General features: G+C 35.7%; 2 protein-coding genes across 3 annotated transcripts; one reads left to right on the top strand and one right to left on the bottom strand.

Moving 5' to 3' along the window:
• Positions 1 to 1,128: 1,128 nt before the first annotated feature.
• Positions 1,129 to 13,024, top strand: LOC129898665 (protein PHOSPHATE STARVATION RESPONSE 1-like). Of its 2 annotated transcripts, XM_055973294.1 has the most exons (9): positions 1,129 to 1,419; positions 6,373 to 7,058; positions 7,189 to 7,399; positions 7,479 to 7,555; positions 7,653 to 7,692; positions 9,474 to 9,531; positions 10,425 to 10,494; positions 11,123 to 11,494; positions 12,389 to 13,024. In XM_055973294.1, exons 2-8 carry the CDS (start codon positions 6,459 to 6,461, stop codon positions 11,459 to 11,461), a joined length of 1,395 nt encoding a protein of 464 aa, XP_055829269.1. In that variant the 5' UTR covers positions 1,129 to 1,419; positions 6,373 to 6,458; the 3' UTR covers positions 11,462 to 11,494; positions 12,389 to 13,024. The 2 variants fall into 2 exon arrangements, with proteins under 2 accessions (XP_055829269.1, XP_055829268.1); XM_055973293.1 differs by lacking the exon at positions 12,389 to 13,024 and having other exon boundaries at positions 11,123 to 11,761.
• LOC129898664 (BRCA1-associated RING domain protein 1) lies at positions 12,240 to 18,920 on the bottom strand. Its single transcript, XM_055973292.1, has 13 exons — positions 18,745 to 18,920; positions 18,398 to 18,451; positions 18,201 to 18,271; positions 17,636 to 17,731; positions 17,219 to 17,532; positions 16,181 to 16,552; positions 15,491 to 15,591; positions 15,021 to 15,207; positions 14,810 to 14,919; positions 14,513 to 14,603; positions 13,710 to 13,875; positions 13,043 to 13,161; positions 12,240 to 12,746 (listed from the first exon to the last, which is right to left on the bottom strand). Exons 1-13 carry the CDS (start codon positions 18,834 to 18,836, stop codon positions 12,402 to 12,404), a joined length of 2,118 nt encoding a protein of 705 aa, XP_055829267.1. The 5' UTR covers positions 18,837 to 18,920; the 3' UTR covers positions 12,240 to 12,401.
• Positions 18,921 to 19,139: the final 219 nt, after the last annotated feature.

The following is a 19,139-nucleotide window of genomic DNA, read 5'->3' as shown; positions in this document are numbered from 1 at the left end:
TCACTTATGGTGTGTTAGGTAATGAAGACAACATTTTTTTTTTACAAAATATTAGTATTTTTTATTTATTTTTTGATGTTTAGTAAATAGTAAGAAAACATTATTCAAAAATATTTTGTTTTAAACTAGGAAAACACTATAAAATGGAAATCGGGCAGGGAGTGGGAGGGCGAGGTTGGGAATTTGGGGTAATTAAAAAGTCGAAAGGAGATAATAAATTTGAAATACTATTTATGATTTTTTTTCCCATACTTTCACTTGAAAAGTCGTTGAGGATCTATCGAAAATATCCTCTCTACCTATGAGATAGAAATAACGTCTGAGTACACTCTATTTCCCCAAATCCTATTTTATGTGACTACACAGAGTGTGATATTGTTATTGTACTTCCACTAGATAAAAATATTATCTCTATTTTTTTAAAAGCTTATTTTTTCTAAAGAAAAGAATATGTCAATCAAACATAAAAAAATTCAATAATAGTTTTAAGAAAATTGGTTCTCCCCTACCAAACAAACCTTAACTAACATTCTATTAATCGAAGCAATACAAATATGGTTTTAAAAAATAAAGTAAAAATACTTTTTTTCAAGGGTCAAATATTTTAAAACAAATTGAATTGATCAAAATGATTATGAGTTAATATTAAAATCTATGGTTTTAATTGATCCTAATGAACTTTGACACACCAAATCAAACCAAATAAATCAACTTTCTTAATTCTAACTTTTGTCAATTTGTTTATATTTATTTTGGTCACATAAAAAAAAATTAACTTTAATTTATTAGAGCTTAATAAAATTGACTTTTTTTTAAAATATTGAATCAAAACTAAACACAACCTCTATTTTTATTTAAATTTAATTCATACCTTATTAAACTTAAGTCAAACAACTTCCCTCCATTTTTTTTCCTTATTTGATTTTAATTTGAATTAATAAAAAAAAATTATACTTTAACTATTAAATTATCGCAAATTTTACTTTTCAACTATCTATTATTCCTTTTACATATTCAAACTATCATTATACTCAAACGACCAAATTATTCCCACTTGCGTATGTTATAATATCGTAGGTTGATAAAATAATAAATATTTTAGATTTGAAATTCAAGAAAAAAATAATATTTTAAGTATATTTTTGATGTTTAACATTTTTTTATTTTCAATTTGTTTTTTTTTTCTTGAATAAGAATCCTAATTATAACAGATTGATATAATCTGTTGTACTTTTTTTTTCCACTACAAAATTAGCAGCCACCAGAGAAAGTTGCGGTCGTCCACAGTTCATTTTCATCTCCGATCCGCCGGCGCCGGAGCCGATGAATTCCCTGAACTCCGATTACGGCTGTTTTATGACTTTGAATCATGTGGAGCTGTTTTGTTTCTGAATTCATTGGATTTTGAATTTTTTTTAGGTATTAATTTCTTATACCCTTTTCGTTATTTTTATCGAATTTTGATTGAATTTGTGTATAATCGGAGTTTTAATTTGTTGGTTCATAAATTTCTTTTGATGCGAGCAATGAATTTTAGTGTTTACATGCATAACTATATTTTTTTTTTGAGTTGTTACTCTTATTTTGATTTGAAAAGCTTAAAGGGTTTCTGATTATCTGATTCAATTGGATACTATGATGATATTTTTTATAGTGTTGGATTATTCTTTTGAGTCGAGGATCTATCGGAAATAGCTAGAAATAAGGTCTGTGTATATCCTACTGTCCTTAAACCCTACTTGTGGAATTACACGGGAATTACACATGGTGGGGTGTGTTGTTGTTGGATTATTTTGTAGAATTGTTGAATTGAAAGTTGAATGTTTTGATTTTTGACTATGAGGTCTTAAATCCTGTGAACTTTTTGTTCAGTTTATTAGGTTGTGGTATTGAAGTAAAGGCGGGAGCTTTAGGTTATTGTAGATATTCGTTTTATAGTGTTGGATTATTCTTTTGAGCCTTGGGTCTATCGAAAACGGTCTCTTTACCCTACTATTCTCCCCATACCGTACTTGTGTGATTACACTGGGAATGTTGTTGTTGCTGTTGGATTATTCTGTAGAATCGTTGAATTGAAAGTGGAAAGTTTTGATCTTTGACTTTGAGGTACGAATCCTGTGAACTTTTTATTTGAGTTTATTTGGTTGTGGTATCGAAGTAAAGGAGGGAGCTTTAGGTTATTGTAGATATTCTTTTAGTACCTTAACTTTGATATCGACTTCGTACGAAACAAAAGACAATCTGTGAAGAAAGGTGTTTGGTCTTGAATGAACATGTTCTACAAAGGAACTAGGTTGATGAGCCTCCAATAGAGTTTATGTACAAAGGAAGAAAACCAATTTGGCTAAGCTAACTCCTAGACTGTAGGAACAGATAGCAAGTATAGAAAACAAACTAACTGAATGGTAATAGCTAATACAAAATTGAAGCCTAAAATAACAGAAGGAAGACTAATCCAAATCTAACAAGTAGTGCTGAGGCGTAACAATAGTATTACATGCGTTATTACGCCTACCTCAAGTTAGGTGTTAAGAGACAACACCTAACTTGGTGTGCTGGAAGGACGGTTTGGACAACGATTTGGTGAGCGGTTTTACAAGTTGGATCTACATTGGATCACACCCAAATCGCCCCATTTATCAGCAGAGTGGATGTGGCGATGTGCAATACTCAGAGTAGGCCATTTCGGACTTGGTTCCAAACACAGTGAAGATCAACCTCAAGGTGCTTCATTTTGGTATGATGTACTATATTCTCGCCAATGTACATGACTCCAAGGTTATCATAAACTATTTTAGGAGCAGCAGAGAGCAACATTTGATGATCTTTGAGCATGTGGCTGATCTTGTTCGCTTCAAACAAGGCAGAAGCGACTACATGATCCTCAACCTCAGTTGAGGAGCGGGAGACAGTTGGTTGCTTATTGGAACACCAGGATGTAGGTGTTGTGCCTAGATAAACAATGTAACTAGAGAACAATCGACAGTTCATTGATATCTCCTACCCAATTAGCATCTACATACTACATATAGAGAGTAGTTGATTGTTGTGGGGAAATACGATTACCGTGTTGATATAAAAAAAGTTGTGCTGGCTTGTGGGTTATAGGTATTGGGGTTCAAGCTGGGTAACTCGCACAGTGTAGTCAATTTTTTGTCGCTTGAAAATGTTGTTTGCGAGCTCGTTACTACATGTTTTGGATCTGTTTGTGGAACCTAAACAATAGGTTCAGTGGATTGATGCAAACTGGGTGATGAGGTTGGGAAACGCTGATTTACGTGAGTAATTGGCGGTTTGAGGAGATAGGATGAGTAGAGGGAGTGGGGTTTTGGCTTTGGAATACGAACTGGGGTTGTAGGTCATCAACATTAGGTGATTGTTGATATGCATTAGAAGAATAGGATAAGGAAGTTTGAATACTACCCAGTTCATGAGTTACAGAAGGATCTGGCTGTGGGTTGTTCCCTGTGCGATACGAACTGAGCATATATCTCGCATCAATGGAATAGTGGGAGGCAGCTGGGTGATATTTGTATCAAGCGTATATGTTTTGATTGGAATTAGTGGGAATATTCATGTTTAAAATATATTCCAAATTTAAATATGGAAAGTTATGTTTCAATTGAGAAAGAATTTTATAAATTTTTTACATCTTGTGAGAATGTTTCTTGCTATGTTAAGTCAGCCTAAGACGCTTAGGATTGCCAAGGGAACATGGGATAGATACAAGAGATAGCCATAGGAAGCTTTGGATTATAGAGAGCTCATTGCTTGTTTGATTAGTTACAAATGAATGACCCTCTATATATATTAGTTACATAGGGACTAGTGACTATTGAGTAAATAATAGTTTCTGCACAAGTCCCTCAATATTGACAAGTAAGGCCCTCTCTAGAACTCTCTACATGCCTAGAATATTCCAAGGGAGTCTTCCTAGAAAATCCATAAGGATTTAGAGCCTTCCAATCAAAACTCTCCATAATTCTGGAATATCCTACCAACTAAAAGGCTTCATCACATGTAAGCCTCCTCCATGGCAAAGATATGTGCCAAATAGCTCCTAAGTGGCATCATGATGTTATGTGTGTGTGTGGAGGGGGGGGGGGGGGGAGGGGGCACAAAGGAAATAGAAAGTTCAAAGGCATTATTTGATGCATGTAAATGAGTATTACCAGTTTGAGTTATTGGAATCACATTATCATTACCCTTATCACTTCCTCGATCCGTTTAAAGTCTTCAACATTGTGGAGGGAGTTGGAGTCAGAAGTTATATTCTAGCTCCTAAGTGGCATCATGATGTTTTGGGTAGGGGGGGGGGAGCACAAAGGAAATAGAAAGTTCAAAGGCATTATTTGATGCATGTAAATGAGTATTACCAGTTTGAGTAATTGGAATCACATTATCATTATCCTTATCACTTCCTCGATCCGTTTAAAGTCTTCAACATTGTGGAGGGAGTTGGAGTCAGAGGTTATATTCTAGCTCCTAAGTGGCATCATGATGGTTTTTTTTTTGGGGGGGGGGGGGGGGCTAGGGGAGGAGCACAAAGGAAATAAAAAGTTCGAAGGCATTATTGATGCATGGAAATGAGTATTACCAGTCCAGTTTGAGTAATTGGAATCACATTATCATTATCCTTATCACTTCCTCGATCCGTTTAAAGTTTTGAACATTGTGGAGGGAGTTGGAGTCAGATGTTATATGCTGAGGGCACTTGTATCGAGAATTCAGAGGTCATTTGGTGTTGTTTGTTCAACAAAATTTGCTTTTGCTTTAAAGTGGTTATGGGACCGTACGCAACACACATTTGCTATATGTCTAAACCAGTCACAGAGTTGACAGCGGTTTAGTTGGGCAAGTTGTGCTGGGGATTGGCGTTTTGATTGAACATCCTGTTTGGTGGATGTCAATTGTTGTTATTGTTGGGTGGGTGTTGAGTGCAGCCCGGTGGAGCAACTGTTGTGACCTGTGTGATAGTTTTTAAGGTCCTCGTGTTTGAGGAATAGTTCATGATCAAGGAGCTTATCAAATAGTTCCTCAAAAGTAATTGGAGAGTCTCGTACCCGTACGACTGCTGAGATTTCAGGAAACTCTGGACCGAGGTTGCCCAGAAATTTCACCACAAGTTCTTCATTAAGGATGGGAGACCCTGCTATTACAAGTTCATCAAAGAGAGATCGAATCTATCGGGGGTATTCAGCAATGATTTGGTGTCTTTGGTAACCTGGCTGAGATGGTGATGGAGACTGAAGATGCAGGTTTACAATTTGTTCGTCAAAGAGGTGTGAAGCGATAGTGGATGCAGTGGTGGTTATCTGCTACGGAAATTAACCAATTGTACAAAGCTAACTCCTAGAAAGTAGGAACAGGTAACTAGTATAGTATAGAAAACAATCTAACTGAATGAGAAAATATGAATAATACAAAACTGAAGTCTAAAATGACTGAAGAAAGACTTGTCCAAATCTAACAGCAAGTGTTGAGATGTAACAGCAGTAGTTTGCGTTACTAGGCTGGTTCTGTCTTGCACAAGTCCTTTTTTCTACCAAACCTCAAGCTACTCATGCTTTGAGTTGATATCGTCCTCCTTTTTATAATATAACCTCGTTACGGATAGCTTTGCACCTATTGTTATAATTCCGTCGTATATTATGAAAGGATTGAGTGTCAACATATAATTCATGGTACTTTTTTGTTGGCATTTCTGTGGCAGCTCATTGTATTGGCGATGATGCTGCAGTTCAAAGTTATTTTTCAGACATGCGATGTCTTAAAATATGACAATAGTGAGTTTCTCTTATTCGTTAGAAGCCTAGAATGCAAATTAGCATCAAGTTTTATCAAGAGTATCATGCTCACAGAAGGACTGCAGCTGTGTACGATATTCTACATGTTGGTGCAAGTTGTGTAGCAGTAAATTATGCTTGATTTGATGCTTGTTTGTGAAGTTAGCTATCATATGGTTGAAACATAAATTTTATTTTATTGGTTTTAGCCTGTACCTTCCCCAGACTCCACGTGTGGGATTCCACTGGGTATATTGTTGTTGTTGGTTTTAGCAACATTTGCTTATGTTTCCTACTGATGAACTACTTTTCACCATCAAATTTGATTCTAGTAGGGGAATACTGATCTTTTCTTGTCCAATCTTTTTCAGTTTCACTAATTTGGGTTCACATATTTTAATTCCACTCTATCATCTATGTGGTTTTGCTAATATTTAGCATAGTACCATTTTCTTTTTCCTCAAGGATGTAGTCTAGTTCTAAGCATCGTGATTTTCAACAATCTTTGAAGAAACTTGTTAGCATGCTGTTTGGTTTTGTGCTTACTAGCTCTCTAAGGTTTTTATTTCCTTTCTCCTTGATGCAGGAAGAAGCCCTTGCCGTAAACAAATGAAAGACTAGAAGATTCTTCTTGAGGTAAATATAGTAGTATTTAATATTCTTAAAAAGGTTATGGAGGCGCGTCCTGCTTTATCTGTCCAGAGGACGGGTGCACATCAACTCAGTAATTTTGGAGCATCAGGAGCTCATTCTTCATTGCCTGTGCTTCAAACAAGCCTGGAAGAGAAATATCCTAAGTTGCCAAGGGCTGTCCTTTCTTCGTTTCCTTCAAACAGTGAGGCTGTTGGTCATTTGTTCTCCTCATCATCGGGGTTCTCCACCAATCTTCACTTTTCATCTGTTCTGCCTCATGAGGAGCATTTGGCACCTGCAACTTTCATTTCTCAGCCAACAATTAATGAGGCATCGATCCCATTGGCTAATTCTGGAGTGCTTCAATGTGCAGCATCAAGCCAGTATGCTAATGTAAATAGTGAACCCTGGTGTACAGAATTATTGGCTGATTACCTTGATTACTCGTCAAATACCCCTGTCCAGAACAGTCAGCTTGATTGTAGAAATCCAGGTGATTGTCACATCCCACCTGAGGATCTTAGTAAACAAAGTGATTGGCCGGAATGGGCTGCCCTTGTAATGAATGATGATGATGCTTTGACTTCTAATTGGAACGAGGTCATGGTTGATACTAGCATTGGTGATGCAGAGCCAAAGGTCAGTTCCGTTCTATACCAACTTCTGGATATTTATTCATCTTATTTTTATTTTCATTTTCATTGTCTTACTCTCCTTTCAATAATTAAAAAGGAGATGGCTCTTACATTTCTTTGTTGTGTGATCAAAGATGCAATATCAGGAACAAAATCAACCTTCAAATTTCCCAGTACACCAAGTTCAACCATTGCAGCAAATTCCTACTGCATCTGTAGAAACATCTGCCGTTGTTCCTGCATCATCCACTGCAAGTGGTTCTTCATCGAAACAACGGATGCGTTGGACACCAGAACTTCATGAAGCCTTTGTGGAAGCAGTCAACAAGCTTGGTGGAAGTGAAAGTAATCTGCACTCCTTGCGTTGACTCTTAAATAAGTATTGGACTGTTGTCTAACTCAATAATTCTATTCTGAAATACAGGAGCTACTCCCAAGGGTGTGCTAAAGTTAATGAAAGTTGAAAGTTTGACCATCTATCATGTAAAAAGTCACTTGCAGGTTTGTTCTTTTCTTCACATTCTCAAAGTTAGATATCACAGATAGACATACTGTATTATTACCTGATGCTACTGTGATACAATTTCTTATAATGCAGAAATATCGAACAGCTAGATATAAACCAGAAGCATCAGAGGGTATGCAGCAATTTCTTTTTCCCTTGTGTGCAATCTTACATGTGTCTTAATTTGTCTCCCATTTCAAAAGTCAATTTTTTTTTGAAAAAAATAGAGTTGTAGGGCCAGTGTGTTTGTTACTTGAGCCAATAGGTGTCTATTTATTTTAGTTTTTGTAATGAAAACTTTAGTTTCTTCCTTTCTTATAAGTGAAAATTGCTTTTTTGTGTATGTGTGTGTTCTTTTTTATGTTATCTGGAGTTGGTGGTTTTCTTTTTCGTGCTATTTCATATATCATCATTGAAGCACGAGAGATTAACAAAATGTATATGTTAAATACACGGACACTCCTCAATGTTGGTTTTTGAATAGTAGTAGATGATGAAGATAGACTTTAGATAATGGTCTACAATAGACCCTTGTGGTCGGGCCCTTCCCCGGACCCTGCGCATAGCGGGAGCTTTAGTGCACCGGGCTGCCCTTAATGGTGATGATCTTTTGGGTAAATATAGGAGCTTTTTTGTTGTTAAGTCATACTAAAAATACAAGCTATGGTACAAATGCCCTATAATTTTTTTAATGTATCCTCTCTAATAAATCCCATCTCTCTCCCTCTCTTTCTCTAGCCTCCTTTATGCTTCTAGCTAGTTGATACCAGTAGTCATACTCTCTATATCGAAATATAAAATTGTATTTGGTTTCATCGTCCGTTAGGCAATTATATTAATAATTATAAACAAATAACTTTATTATTCTTCTTAACTCCATGAGTACTAGTTTTTTAAGCCAAATAGATGAATGTTTTGTGTCTTCTCTTATACACACACACAAAGTCTCTCCATATGAAACCTATGTTTGTAGGTTTATGATACTTGAACAAGAAAGCCAGTGACAATATTGACCTTCTTGCTCGAATCCCCCCCCCCCCCCCCCCCTGAATTGGAGCTGAGATTTTAAGATGCATATTTAGTGTTTTTTGGTATAATATGCTTATAGCTATGACTAAATGTTTCTCAAATTTGTAATAAAAAACATCCGCTTTGTATGATAGTAGATTAACTGACCTAGATTTGATGCACAACTAAGTATTTGTGATCGTTTGAGATAGTAAATGGAATAGTGTCGGGAATTGGATATAGGAGAAGACCAATAGTTGAATTGAACCAGATTCTGGCTCAAAGCCTATTCTCGAGGCACTCTTTTTCTTATAGAGGAATTCCCCTTCACTTGCCAAACCTTCTTCTTCGTGGTCCTATCGAACCAGAAACTGAATATCTGGCCTTACCCAAGTCTAGTTTTGGCATCAATCCGTGAAAGCATTCAAGCTCGATCCCTTCCTTCTAGCCTCCCCCGCTCTTTGAGATGGCATGAATACTAAAGATTGTGGCATGGCATCTCTCAGTTCCTATAGTGCAAGCTATTACTTAACAACATTACCTATATAGAGTAAATCCCTTTCTCTTCCTCAACTAATATCAAAAAGCATATTCCGTAAGCCGCAAATTAGAAGAGAAATATAGTCAGTAGGTTAGGAAGAACATTATAACTATATGTATTTCTTGATAAAAAATAAAGTAGGTTAATAAAAATAAAAATAATACTAATAAAATCTTACAATTTTTTATTTTGACATGGCAATAAGAGATGTTTGGTGCTTGGTGAATGCTATTGTGAAATCCTCTATTTTGTCAGGATTTTATCTTTCTTTTTATTCAAAGATTGCTGCTCATGGCCGATTATTGTCTTCTGGTAATATTCTGCTTGCTGAGGCCTTTTTTTTTCTTGTTTCCTTCTAATTACAGGACCCTCTGAGAAGAAAGAGCCATCCATTGGCGATTTGTCATCTCTGGACTTAAAAACGTTAGTAGCTGGGCCCATTGCTTCTGATTTCTTGCTTAGTTATATGCATCATTTGGAATTTGGATAACATTTATTAATTGTCCATTCACTAATGAGTGGGTTAACTAATTTGAACGACATAAATTGGGGTATGATTTGGTTATTAGATGTTACTTGATATGGGCGGATCCAGGGTATTGGGATGAGGGGGTGGAGAACTCAGTAACTTTTTTCCCGAACCCTATATTTATATTGAGAATCCATTAATTATATAAGAAATTGATAGCTGAGAACCCATAACTAAACGAGCTGTTCGTTCAGTGGCAAAGATGGAACCCCATTTAGGTGCTCTCGTGCCTGGTGCGGGATCGATTCTCCTTGGAGTCATGCCAGCAGTTTTTTGTCCATTATTATTGCATATTAGTTTATTTTACTGGGGAACCCACAAACTTAACATTCTGGATCCGCCTTAGTTGCTTGATAATGGACTTTGCTGACAGTGTAGGTGTTTTTGCTATATGCCTGTAGACTGAAAACATACATTAGATATCAAGATATATTGACTTCAATAATTTTATTACCTTAGATTGGATTCCATGGAATTAAACCTTGCCGTGAAGTTAATGCAAAAAATGGATATTTCATTTAGTCCGGTTTATGTATAAGGGATTCCAAAAAGAAAAGGATGACAATGAATACGGGATGAAATTTCATCGAAGGATCAATTTGTTAAAATACAGGTCTTATTCAAGTTCTATTGTGTCCACGTGTTACGTAGAACAGTGACTTTTGAAAGAATGGTGTGGTGGCTTGGAGGGCTCTATTAGAGGCACTATTAAGTTTTCTCATAGCTAATTGTAATCTCTTCTCTCGTGTTGTCTTTGTTATATGAGGTGTTTCGGGTTTCGATGCAGGGGTATTGAGATCACTGAAGCATTGCGGTTACAGATGGAAGTTCAGAAACAGCTGCATGAACAGCTTGAGGTATAAATTCTCGTCTTAGCAGCAGGATCTTGTGATTCTAGCTTCAGTTTGACAAGTCATCACTGCTTGCATCATATGCAAGGAACCGTGTTTTTTAATGAGCATATAGAAGGCTCCTTGTCAATTGTCATGCATTATTTTGTTGGAGATTGTTTCTGGCTGCTGCCTTTTTGGTATAAAATGGTTGCATGACATGGCTTTTTTTTTTGGGGCCCTTTCTGATCTCACCTCTCTACCCCCACGAGGTAGGGATAAGGACTGTGCACACTCTACCCTCCCCATTTCCCAATTCTGGGATTACACTGGGTATGTTGTTGTTTCCCTTTCTGATCTTCCAGTCATCGCAAATAAATCTGAAGTTAAAAGGTGAAATTTTGGAATCTCATTATAATTCTTGTATAATTCACAGCCAAGCAGTCTGGATTTTCCTCTTTGATTATCTTTGAGATATCATCGATCTTGAGTTCCTCACTGTTTAGTTATGGCTTGTCATCCCCTCCATCATAGATAAGAACATTATGCAGCTCTCTACTGCTGACAGTTAAATGAATCGGCAGCTTGTCCAATCTAAGGAAACTTGCATGGTACTTTATCTAACGTGTACTTGTGTGATCGTAACCTTTTACAGATTCAAAGAAATCTGCAGCTGCGAATAGAAGAACAAGGACGGTGCCTTCAAATGATGTTTGAGAAGCAATGTAAGTCAATGCCCGGTATTGACTTAGCGAAGGGCTCATCATCCGTGGCAGAGGATGCCTCCACACAGCTGACAGATGCAGTTCAAAGTTCCTCAAACAAAATTGATCCAGGAGTGTCACTGGTTGATCATCAGGAAGCAGGAAGTTATACAACTCAAAAGGTGGGGGAGAAGCAGAAAGAGAAAGATAGAGATTTTGGAAATCCTGAGACAAATATTACCAGCTCATCAAACTCGCCACCATTGAAGCGTGCTAAAGTCGATGAATAAGCTTCTGCAGTTCATAAACCTTTTGGTAGTACAGTAAGTTCTGTTTGAAGCTGGGAACATTAAATCCTTTTGAGTAAAACCAGCTTTAACATTTTTGGTATCCCTTCCATAGATTATTCAGATGGGCAATGGATTGTCCTTTATTTTCAACATACATGATAAAGAAATGTCAAGATTATTTCTTTAGTATTGTTAATATATGACTTGAGAAAACTACAGATGACTTTGAAGCTGCATTTTTAGCACTTCTGATGTTTAATTCTTGTTAATTAATGTTTGAGCTAGTAAAGATTATGCACCCATATCCGTGCAAAAAATATTACTCGTGGGCAGAGTTGTTCGATTTTTGTACTTGTGAAATTTCTTGGAACATATTTTTCATGAGAATTTATTTCATATAATCAATTTCAACTTATTTAAGACTGAAGCGGCATTATTATATAAGTTTATTCTGTGATCATGAACCAAAAGACATGAAGCTAGCATTTGGCTATAGATTTTGAGAGTAAATTTTGAAATTTTATCTTCAAATATCTATTTGGTCATAAAATCCAATCTTCAAAGTTTTCAAACTCTTGACAACTGGGCTGCTTCCACCCACAACTTCAAATTCCGAACTATAGAAACTCAATTTTTCAAAGTTTCAACTTCCAACTCTATGGTCAAATGGAAGCAAGAAGTCTTGGGGCTGCATACCTTACAACAAGCTTGGGAGTTGACCATTTCATGTATTTACTTTAAAGAGTACTTTTGGTTGTAGTACTTTGTAGAAGGAAACTCTAGGAAGTACAAAATTCACTATATTGTTTTGATGCAGAAAGTGTTGTGTACAACAGCCATAGACAAACAAGACTCTTTGTTCTCATCTATCAAATGAATAAGAGTTAATTAGCAGGATTATTCCTAACATATAACTAAACCTTGCAGGTTATCCCTTTTATCAACAGAAAGGCACCAATTTACATGTAGCAATAGACTCCAGAATCCATGTATGCTGAATGACCTGACAACCAAATGGCTTGGCCAGTTCCTCAGCCTTTGCTAATCGTTGCAGCAAAATGTTGCTTTCTTCCCCGAATGCACAACCACGTGGAGGATCGCTGCTATAAACAACTAGACAAGCTGAGCTAGTTGTTTGTGTAGAACCAGTCTGGCAAGTCAACTGTTCCTTAATGTGAATTATGGAACCTCCAGCCTTTTCAACCAAATCTAACAGGTCATTTTTGTAAGTTGGGACATAATCTCCACTCAGATAAAACTTCAAACCATCAAATAGCTTAGGTGCCTGCATAAGAGACAAGGAACCTTTTTGCTATGCGATAATGTTTTTAGAATTATGGAATGATTTATTTAATCTAAAGGTCTATCGAAAACAATTTTTCTATCTCTACGAAGGAGTAAGGTCTGTATACACTCTACCTTCTCATGGAATTACACTAGGTATGTTGTGATATAATGATTTAAGAATTTCATGCACCTCGTTACTAAGAAAATCAGCAAAGATGTTTCAGCCAAAAAGCATGTGCACAAAACAGCATTGTAAATGCATTTCTTATCACCAGCAGAAAGATAAATACTTACACTGGATGAAGCCCTGAGCCTACCAATTTTGGGACCCCCAAAACAGCCATGATTGTCCAGGCTAATTTCATAAGGCTCTTCATTCACAGGATAATTTTCTTGAATGCAGGCCTTTATCCCTGCAAATAAGCAAAGTTGTATTAGTATCACAAAAGTTGAGCTAGTGGTCAATTGTTGAAGAATACTGTCTGTCTTGTCTCTGTTCATGGGAGGGGCAACCTGTGTAAATACATCGATTTCTTACCTGTGCAAGGGAACTATTTCTTGGAGTTGAGCAGCATTTCGATAACTTGGTATTCTTATGAATTTACGGAACATGCATAATAAGTCTAACATATACCCTAGCTTTCCTCTCTTGGTACTTCTCAAATCCCTCAAAATACATAATACTACTGTTTTCATGTTGTCTCAATGAATTTATTTATTTATCTCGTTGTTTAGTTTGTCACTTAGTTTTACTTTATTGCATATCGTGCTTCTATGACCATTCACTATGCCTCTCCTGTAATGGGGAATCTTTTTTCTTTTTAAAGAAATTGGGGGTAGGATTAGGACAATGGGGGAGGGGCCAACCAACTGACCTGCTAAGTTTCCCCCACAACGGAGAATCAAATGAGCCAAAAAGCTACTTAACCATGTAAGGAAAAAAAAAGAAGAGAGAGCTTACAATCAATTGTTAGGATCCATTTTCCACCCAAAATTGCCATGAGAACTTTCAGTGTTCTGGTGCATGCACCCTTTTCATCTGTTGCTGCAATGACATGAGTGACACTTGGGTTCCAAGATTTGCACACAGTTGCGCCACACATATTAGCAAGCTTGACCAACATATACTGAAATAAGATTAAAAAACAGTAAGGATAAACCAATATTGATGTATAAACTACTCTATTCTTGTTTTTTCAGTCAGCAATTTCCCAAACCAAAAGAGCTTATATGTTAGTAAATACTGATGGAAGTGCAACATTTCAACCAACAAATTCCCAAAATAAAGTTCTAAACGTATCAGATCATTTTACTCCACCACATTTATAATTCCCAGATGGAAGATAAAAATAACCAAGCCAAAATGCAAGGAATAAATAGATAATTAGCTAATTCAGCAAAATGAAAGTGAAAAAGTAACAGGAGACTGAAGAATGAGCTAATACTGACAGAAAATCAAGTCCAACACCATCTGGTAATAATCAAAATAAAGTTGTCTGCTCATTCATAAGTGACAACAAATTACTATTATAGATAAGTTGGTTGTGCATGGTATATGCTAGTGTCAATATGATGGCTAAGTTGGTTTTTCTTGGTAACTTGCTAGTGGTAACAATGACCCATAATTGTCATTATGCTAGTAATTTTATTCATGAATTTAGAAAAACTGATCTAACAATCAAAATATATGCATTGTACTTTGCATGCATTATGCATATGAAAGAAACTAGCATAAAACATTCTCACTATAGGAAGGAGACCAACCTTCTCTTCTGAGGATAGAGCAGATCCACATAGAACCCATTCATTTGGTCCATCTGACAATGTTGCCCAAAAATTCAATCGATCAGATGTTCTGCATGCACATTTAACATTATATTCCAAAGGGGGATAATTATGTGTTTATCATATAAGCTTTAAACAAAGGGGGAAGGGCCAAGGAGGGTGCCTTCTATGTTAATGTAATTATAAATCTTAAAATGATTCAAGATGACATTTTATCATTCTTACAGTGCCTACAACTTAAGCTAGGCAGTAAAAATCAATATTGAAAGTTCTTACAGGGGAGCAGGTTCTGGACATGCTTCAATACTGGCACGCTTCCTAGACTTCGACTTCTCACTTGGAAATTTAACTGATTTATGACTCGGACACAGCATTACAAAGTTGTCCTGCAATTAAACAGGTAACTTTGAGGAGAGAACAGGAAAAACAATATTTATAGAGCTCAATATGATAAAATCGAGTAGGTGTGTCATGTTGCTTTATTTACACAATCCCAGCGGCAGTCCTGAATTTCAAATGCACAGGGCATATGATAACTCCTCCGGCAAGACTTCATGAGGCAGCCAAGTGCTGCACCCTTTAGGCCACAACCACTGCACTTGAGTTTTGAAGCTCTTGCCAATTCAGCCTCCAAATTTTTTATGATCTCTCCATCATAATATACTTGAGGTGCCCTACAAAAGAGAATGATGTTCAATCATTACAAATAGAGGACAATAATAGTTCTAGGTTCTAATTCAATAGTTGCAAGCTGGCAGGGATAAAACTCGTTTGTACAATGTCAATAACCATCAATTAGGCTAGAACCGTCTTATAAAAAAGATGAAATTCAATAATGGTTCTAAAGTCAAACCATTAGAATGCTATCAAATCACATAACAGAGCTTTCTCTATGAGCTGTAGTTCCATAATTATTACTGAAAATGGAATCTCAAGGACAAATTATGAATTGCATACCAGTCAATACATTTCATATGCACAGGTATGGCTTTTGAAAGTGAAGTAGCATCTCCTACCACCTCCCTTCCATTTGCATAGTGCAGCATTGGTCCAGTTCCCTGCAAGTATTAATCAGATACAGACAAGTTGAGTTTCCAGAATTGGTAAAAGTAGCCAAATATGACTTCCACAAATATATAGGGCATGTGAATGGATAATTTACTGAATAATAGTAGTAGAAGATGACATGACATGTTATATCAAAAGAATAAACATGCTAAAATAAAAATAAAATTTGATGTTTGGCAATAAATAATTTTTCTATCTCCACAAGGTAAGGGTAAAGTATGCATAGCCCTCTCCAAACCCCACTTATGGGAGTATACGGGGTATGTTGCATGCAAATACTGAAGTTCTGTATTTGCAATTCATGGTTTGATTATTACTGATGAGATATTGAAAAAACTTTGAGAAGAATTTCAAATGAAATAGTAATAGCTTTTGCTCAGGGAACTTTAGCTTTATTTTTTTTGAAGTGAAACTCATGTACGAACACAATAAAATCAACTTTCAATTTATTTTTTTACTTCAAACACTCTTTTTCAACTTCAAATACTAATTTTTCTTTCAATTTCAACCAAGTATTGCACAAATGTCTACAAATTCTATTTTCAGTTTGTCCTTTAGAATATAAAGCAGACATCTTACCTCTGTTATCTTAGATTTGTGGCAGAAAGCACAAACACTTCCTTCCAGAAGACATTGATCTGAAACTTCTTGTGGATGAACAACCAAAGACGATTCACTCAATTTACATGTCAAGTTGCAGTCAGAGTCGGCAATAATTCTTGAACAAGATTCTCTTTGTTGATTATGATCATGATTCTGCAAGGCCATCTCTGGCAATCCGTAGCTTAGTTTCTTTTGCCTCTTCACATCCCTTTCGTGAAACAAATTTTCATGCATAATTGTGTGGTGCACTAGACCTTCAACCACATCTGAGCTGTCTTCTTTTTTCAGAAATGGAACCCCATCTGAGCTACCTTCTACAAGCCTCTTTGCAGTATGGCTTTTTATACCCTGAAAACAAGCAGACTCATTCAATTCAATAAAAAGAAGTGTTAAGAAAACAAACTTTTTGTTGTGCTAATCCTTAGACATTCATCACCATAGTTTATCACCATGATATCACAGATAATGGGCGACTCTACCTCCCGGGATTATTCAAGCAAAAATATTGCTTTGTTTACTAGTACTCTGTTTCAATTTATTGTATTTTAATGCCCTTTTTAGTGTATTTCAAAACGAATGTCACTTTACTTTTTTGACAACTCTTTAAGTGTAACTTTACTCATGGCATGTTTAAGACTACTAACATTAAAGGGCATATTGATACATTCCACGTATATTTAGTTTAAAAGATACAAGATTTAAAATTCCTCTTTACCTTCTTAAACTCCACAGCGAGTCAAAACCAACCAAACAAATTGAAATAGAGCAAGTATATGCTTAAGCACTTTTTTTCATAGGAACGATGTACATCTTTTTTACCAGAGACAGTTTCTAATTGAAGTCTAACCTCTGGCAAGTAATGGGCAACCAGAATCAATAAAACTATAGTTAGCAGGCACTTAATATTCCATTTGGCATTGCAAAGAATGAAACCCAATGAGAAGAAAAGGTAAAAAAAATCATCACTACTATATTAAATTAGAGCAATTTGTGAAACTTAATAGTATTTCTTACTCTCAGTTCACTGGTCTCTTTAACAATATCTTTGTTGCTATCGGATGAATGAGCACTGCCTGGAGACTGCTGTTGCAATTGATTCAAATCTATTTCCTCTGCATTATACCTCTCATTTTTTAAGTCTTCCTTCCTGTCAGAAGAAGGTAAGACACTCAAATGATTCACAACATTCAAAGGCATTCCATGTCCATTGTGCCTATGAATCTCCTTGCTCAGATCAGTGCTTCTTATTATGGCTTTGACAGATTGCTCATTTCTTGATTTGTCAGCATTAACAGAAACAGGAGACTTCTCTAGTAATCTTCCAGCATCTGGAAGCATTAAGCCAATTCTTTTGTGTGTGAGTGGTACTATGCTTTACTATCAATAAGAAAATGAACAAAAAAACTGATGTATGGATTAAGATAGATTTACCAGGATATTGGAATTGAAAGACTTTAGCATTGAAAGTAGCATCTAAACTTTTAAATATGGATATCATACTCTCCATATGAGGCACTGCCCTTATTTCTGCATCATCCAACAAACGCAAAACATAAATCATTTCCTTCACAAAATTAACTTACAAACAGAAACAATCTTATCTCTTCTTTTCACGCAGTAAAATCAGATCCGTTCATGAAAAAAAAAACATAGGATGTTAAATTTATACATCATTTTTTTGTGTTGAAGCACCTCATCTAAAGCTTAAAGCAATTAAAACTAAAAGCATTTAGTTATAAAATCATTTTTGATCAGCTACCATTTATGTAGTAGAATTGAGGTAATTACTGTCATTTTGAATGGGTATCTCCCCAAAATGGACAAACACTCCATGACCAAAAAGGGGTGTGTTTAGGCAAGGTATGATTCATACAGAAAGAGCAACTTTGGCCCAAACTCAATATATTTGTTTAAAAATTTACGAAATAAGTATACATAATTGATTTTGAACCAATAAATCAAAGTATTTAGTTATGATGAAACCATATAATAGTACCTTGATCAACATATTGATGTTTGCATACAGGGCATTCACATTGAACTTGGATCGAACTCGGAACACAAAAGCTGCACAAAACCATTGAATTAAAATCTTTTCACAACTAAAATTGAAACCCGGATTTCAACATTCAAGCAAATACAAAATATCTCACAGAAACTCCAATTCCAAGAATCCCAAAAATGGTAACTTACTTGCAGAAAATATGGTCACAGGGAAGCAACATAGGTTTAGTCAGCAAGTCTAAGCTGCAAAATCAGAAGAAACCCCATATCAGGAAACAAAATGAAAATGTTAAATCAATCAATCCTCTATAAAGTCCATTTTATTCAATACAAAACTATCTATTACAACTGGGTGTCTGGGTCCATTTTATTCCAATTAGCTAAATTAGTTCTTCAAAACTAAAGGTTCTACAAATACAACAACATATCCAGTGTAATTCCACAACATTCTAAGAGTCTTTAACAAAACAACAAAAATAAAAACGACCCAAATGAAACAAAAAGTAGATTGATTTTAGAGAGAAATGGGAATATACCAAAGAGGGCATTTGAGTTCAAGACCCAATTTCTGAATATGAAAAGCTAATGGGTTAAGAAACCGAGCAATGTTCTGAGCCTCCGCTGCCATTCTTTAAGTTACTCAAAGATTCAAAATTGCAGATTTTTCAGCTGAATTGAGTGTTGAAAATGAAAATTTGGGAAGAAAGTAAAACTATATATATATATATATATAAATATAACTAATTTTGGAGTTCTCTTGAAATTTGGCGGTATAAAGTTTCGAACTTTGGCGCTCTCTTTGATATTTGAGGGAAATTTTCTCCCGCAATTTTTTTTGACATTTGCCAATTTAGGGTGGCCCAAATAATTTGAAAATGTTGAGATGAGTGCGTTGTGGGTTATATTAAAAGAGATGAAATTTGAAAATGAG

Source organism: Solanum dulcamara, chromosome 8 (genome assembly GCF_947179165.1).
Source record: "Solanum dulcamara chromosome 8, daSolDulc1.2, whole genome shotgun sequence".
Taxonomy (NCBI): Eukaryota; Viridiplantae; Streptophyta; class Magnoliopsida; order Solanales; family Solanaceae; genus Solanum; species Solanum dulcamara.
This window is presented reverse-complemented; position numbering and strand designations above follow the sequence as displayed.

Coding starts and splice junctions, on each gene's coding strand:
- LOC129898664 (XM_055973292.1), bottom strand. CDS start 18,836: ATGGCAGCGGAGGCTCAGAACATTGCTCGGTTTCTTAACCCATTAGCT. Junction 15,592..16,180: donor ACAAATCTAAGATAACAGAG/GTAAGATGTCTG, acceptor TAATACTTGCAG/GGAACTGGACCAATGCTGCA. Junction 13,162..13,709: donor ATGGATCCTAACAATTGATT/GTAAGCTCTCTC, acceptor GCTTATTTGCAG/GGATAAAGGCCTGCATTCAA.
- LOC129898665 (XM_055973294.1), top strand. CDS start 6,459: ATGGAGGCGCGTCCTGCTTTATCTGTCCAGAGGACGGGTGCACATCAA. Junction 7,400..7,478: donor CAAGCTTGGTGGAAGTGAAA/GTAATCTGCACT, acceptor TCTGAAATACAG/GAGCTACTCCCAAGGGTGTG. Junction 7,693..9,473: donor TAAACCAGAAGCATCAGAGG/GTATGCAGCAAT, acceptor TTCTAATTACAG/GACCCTCTGAGAAGAAAGAG.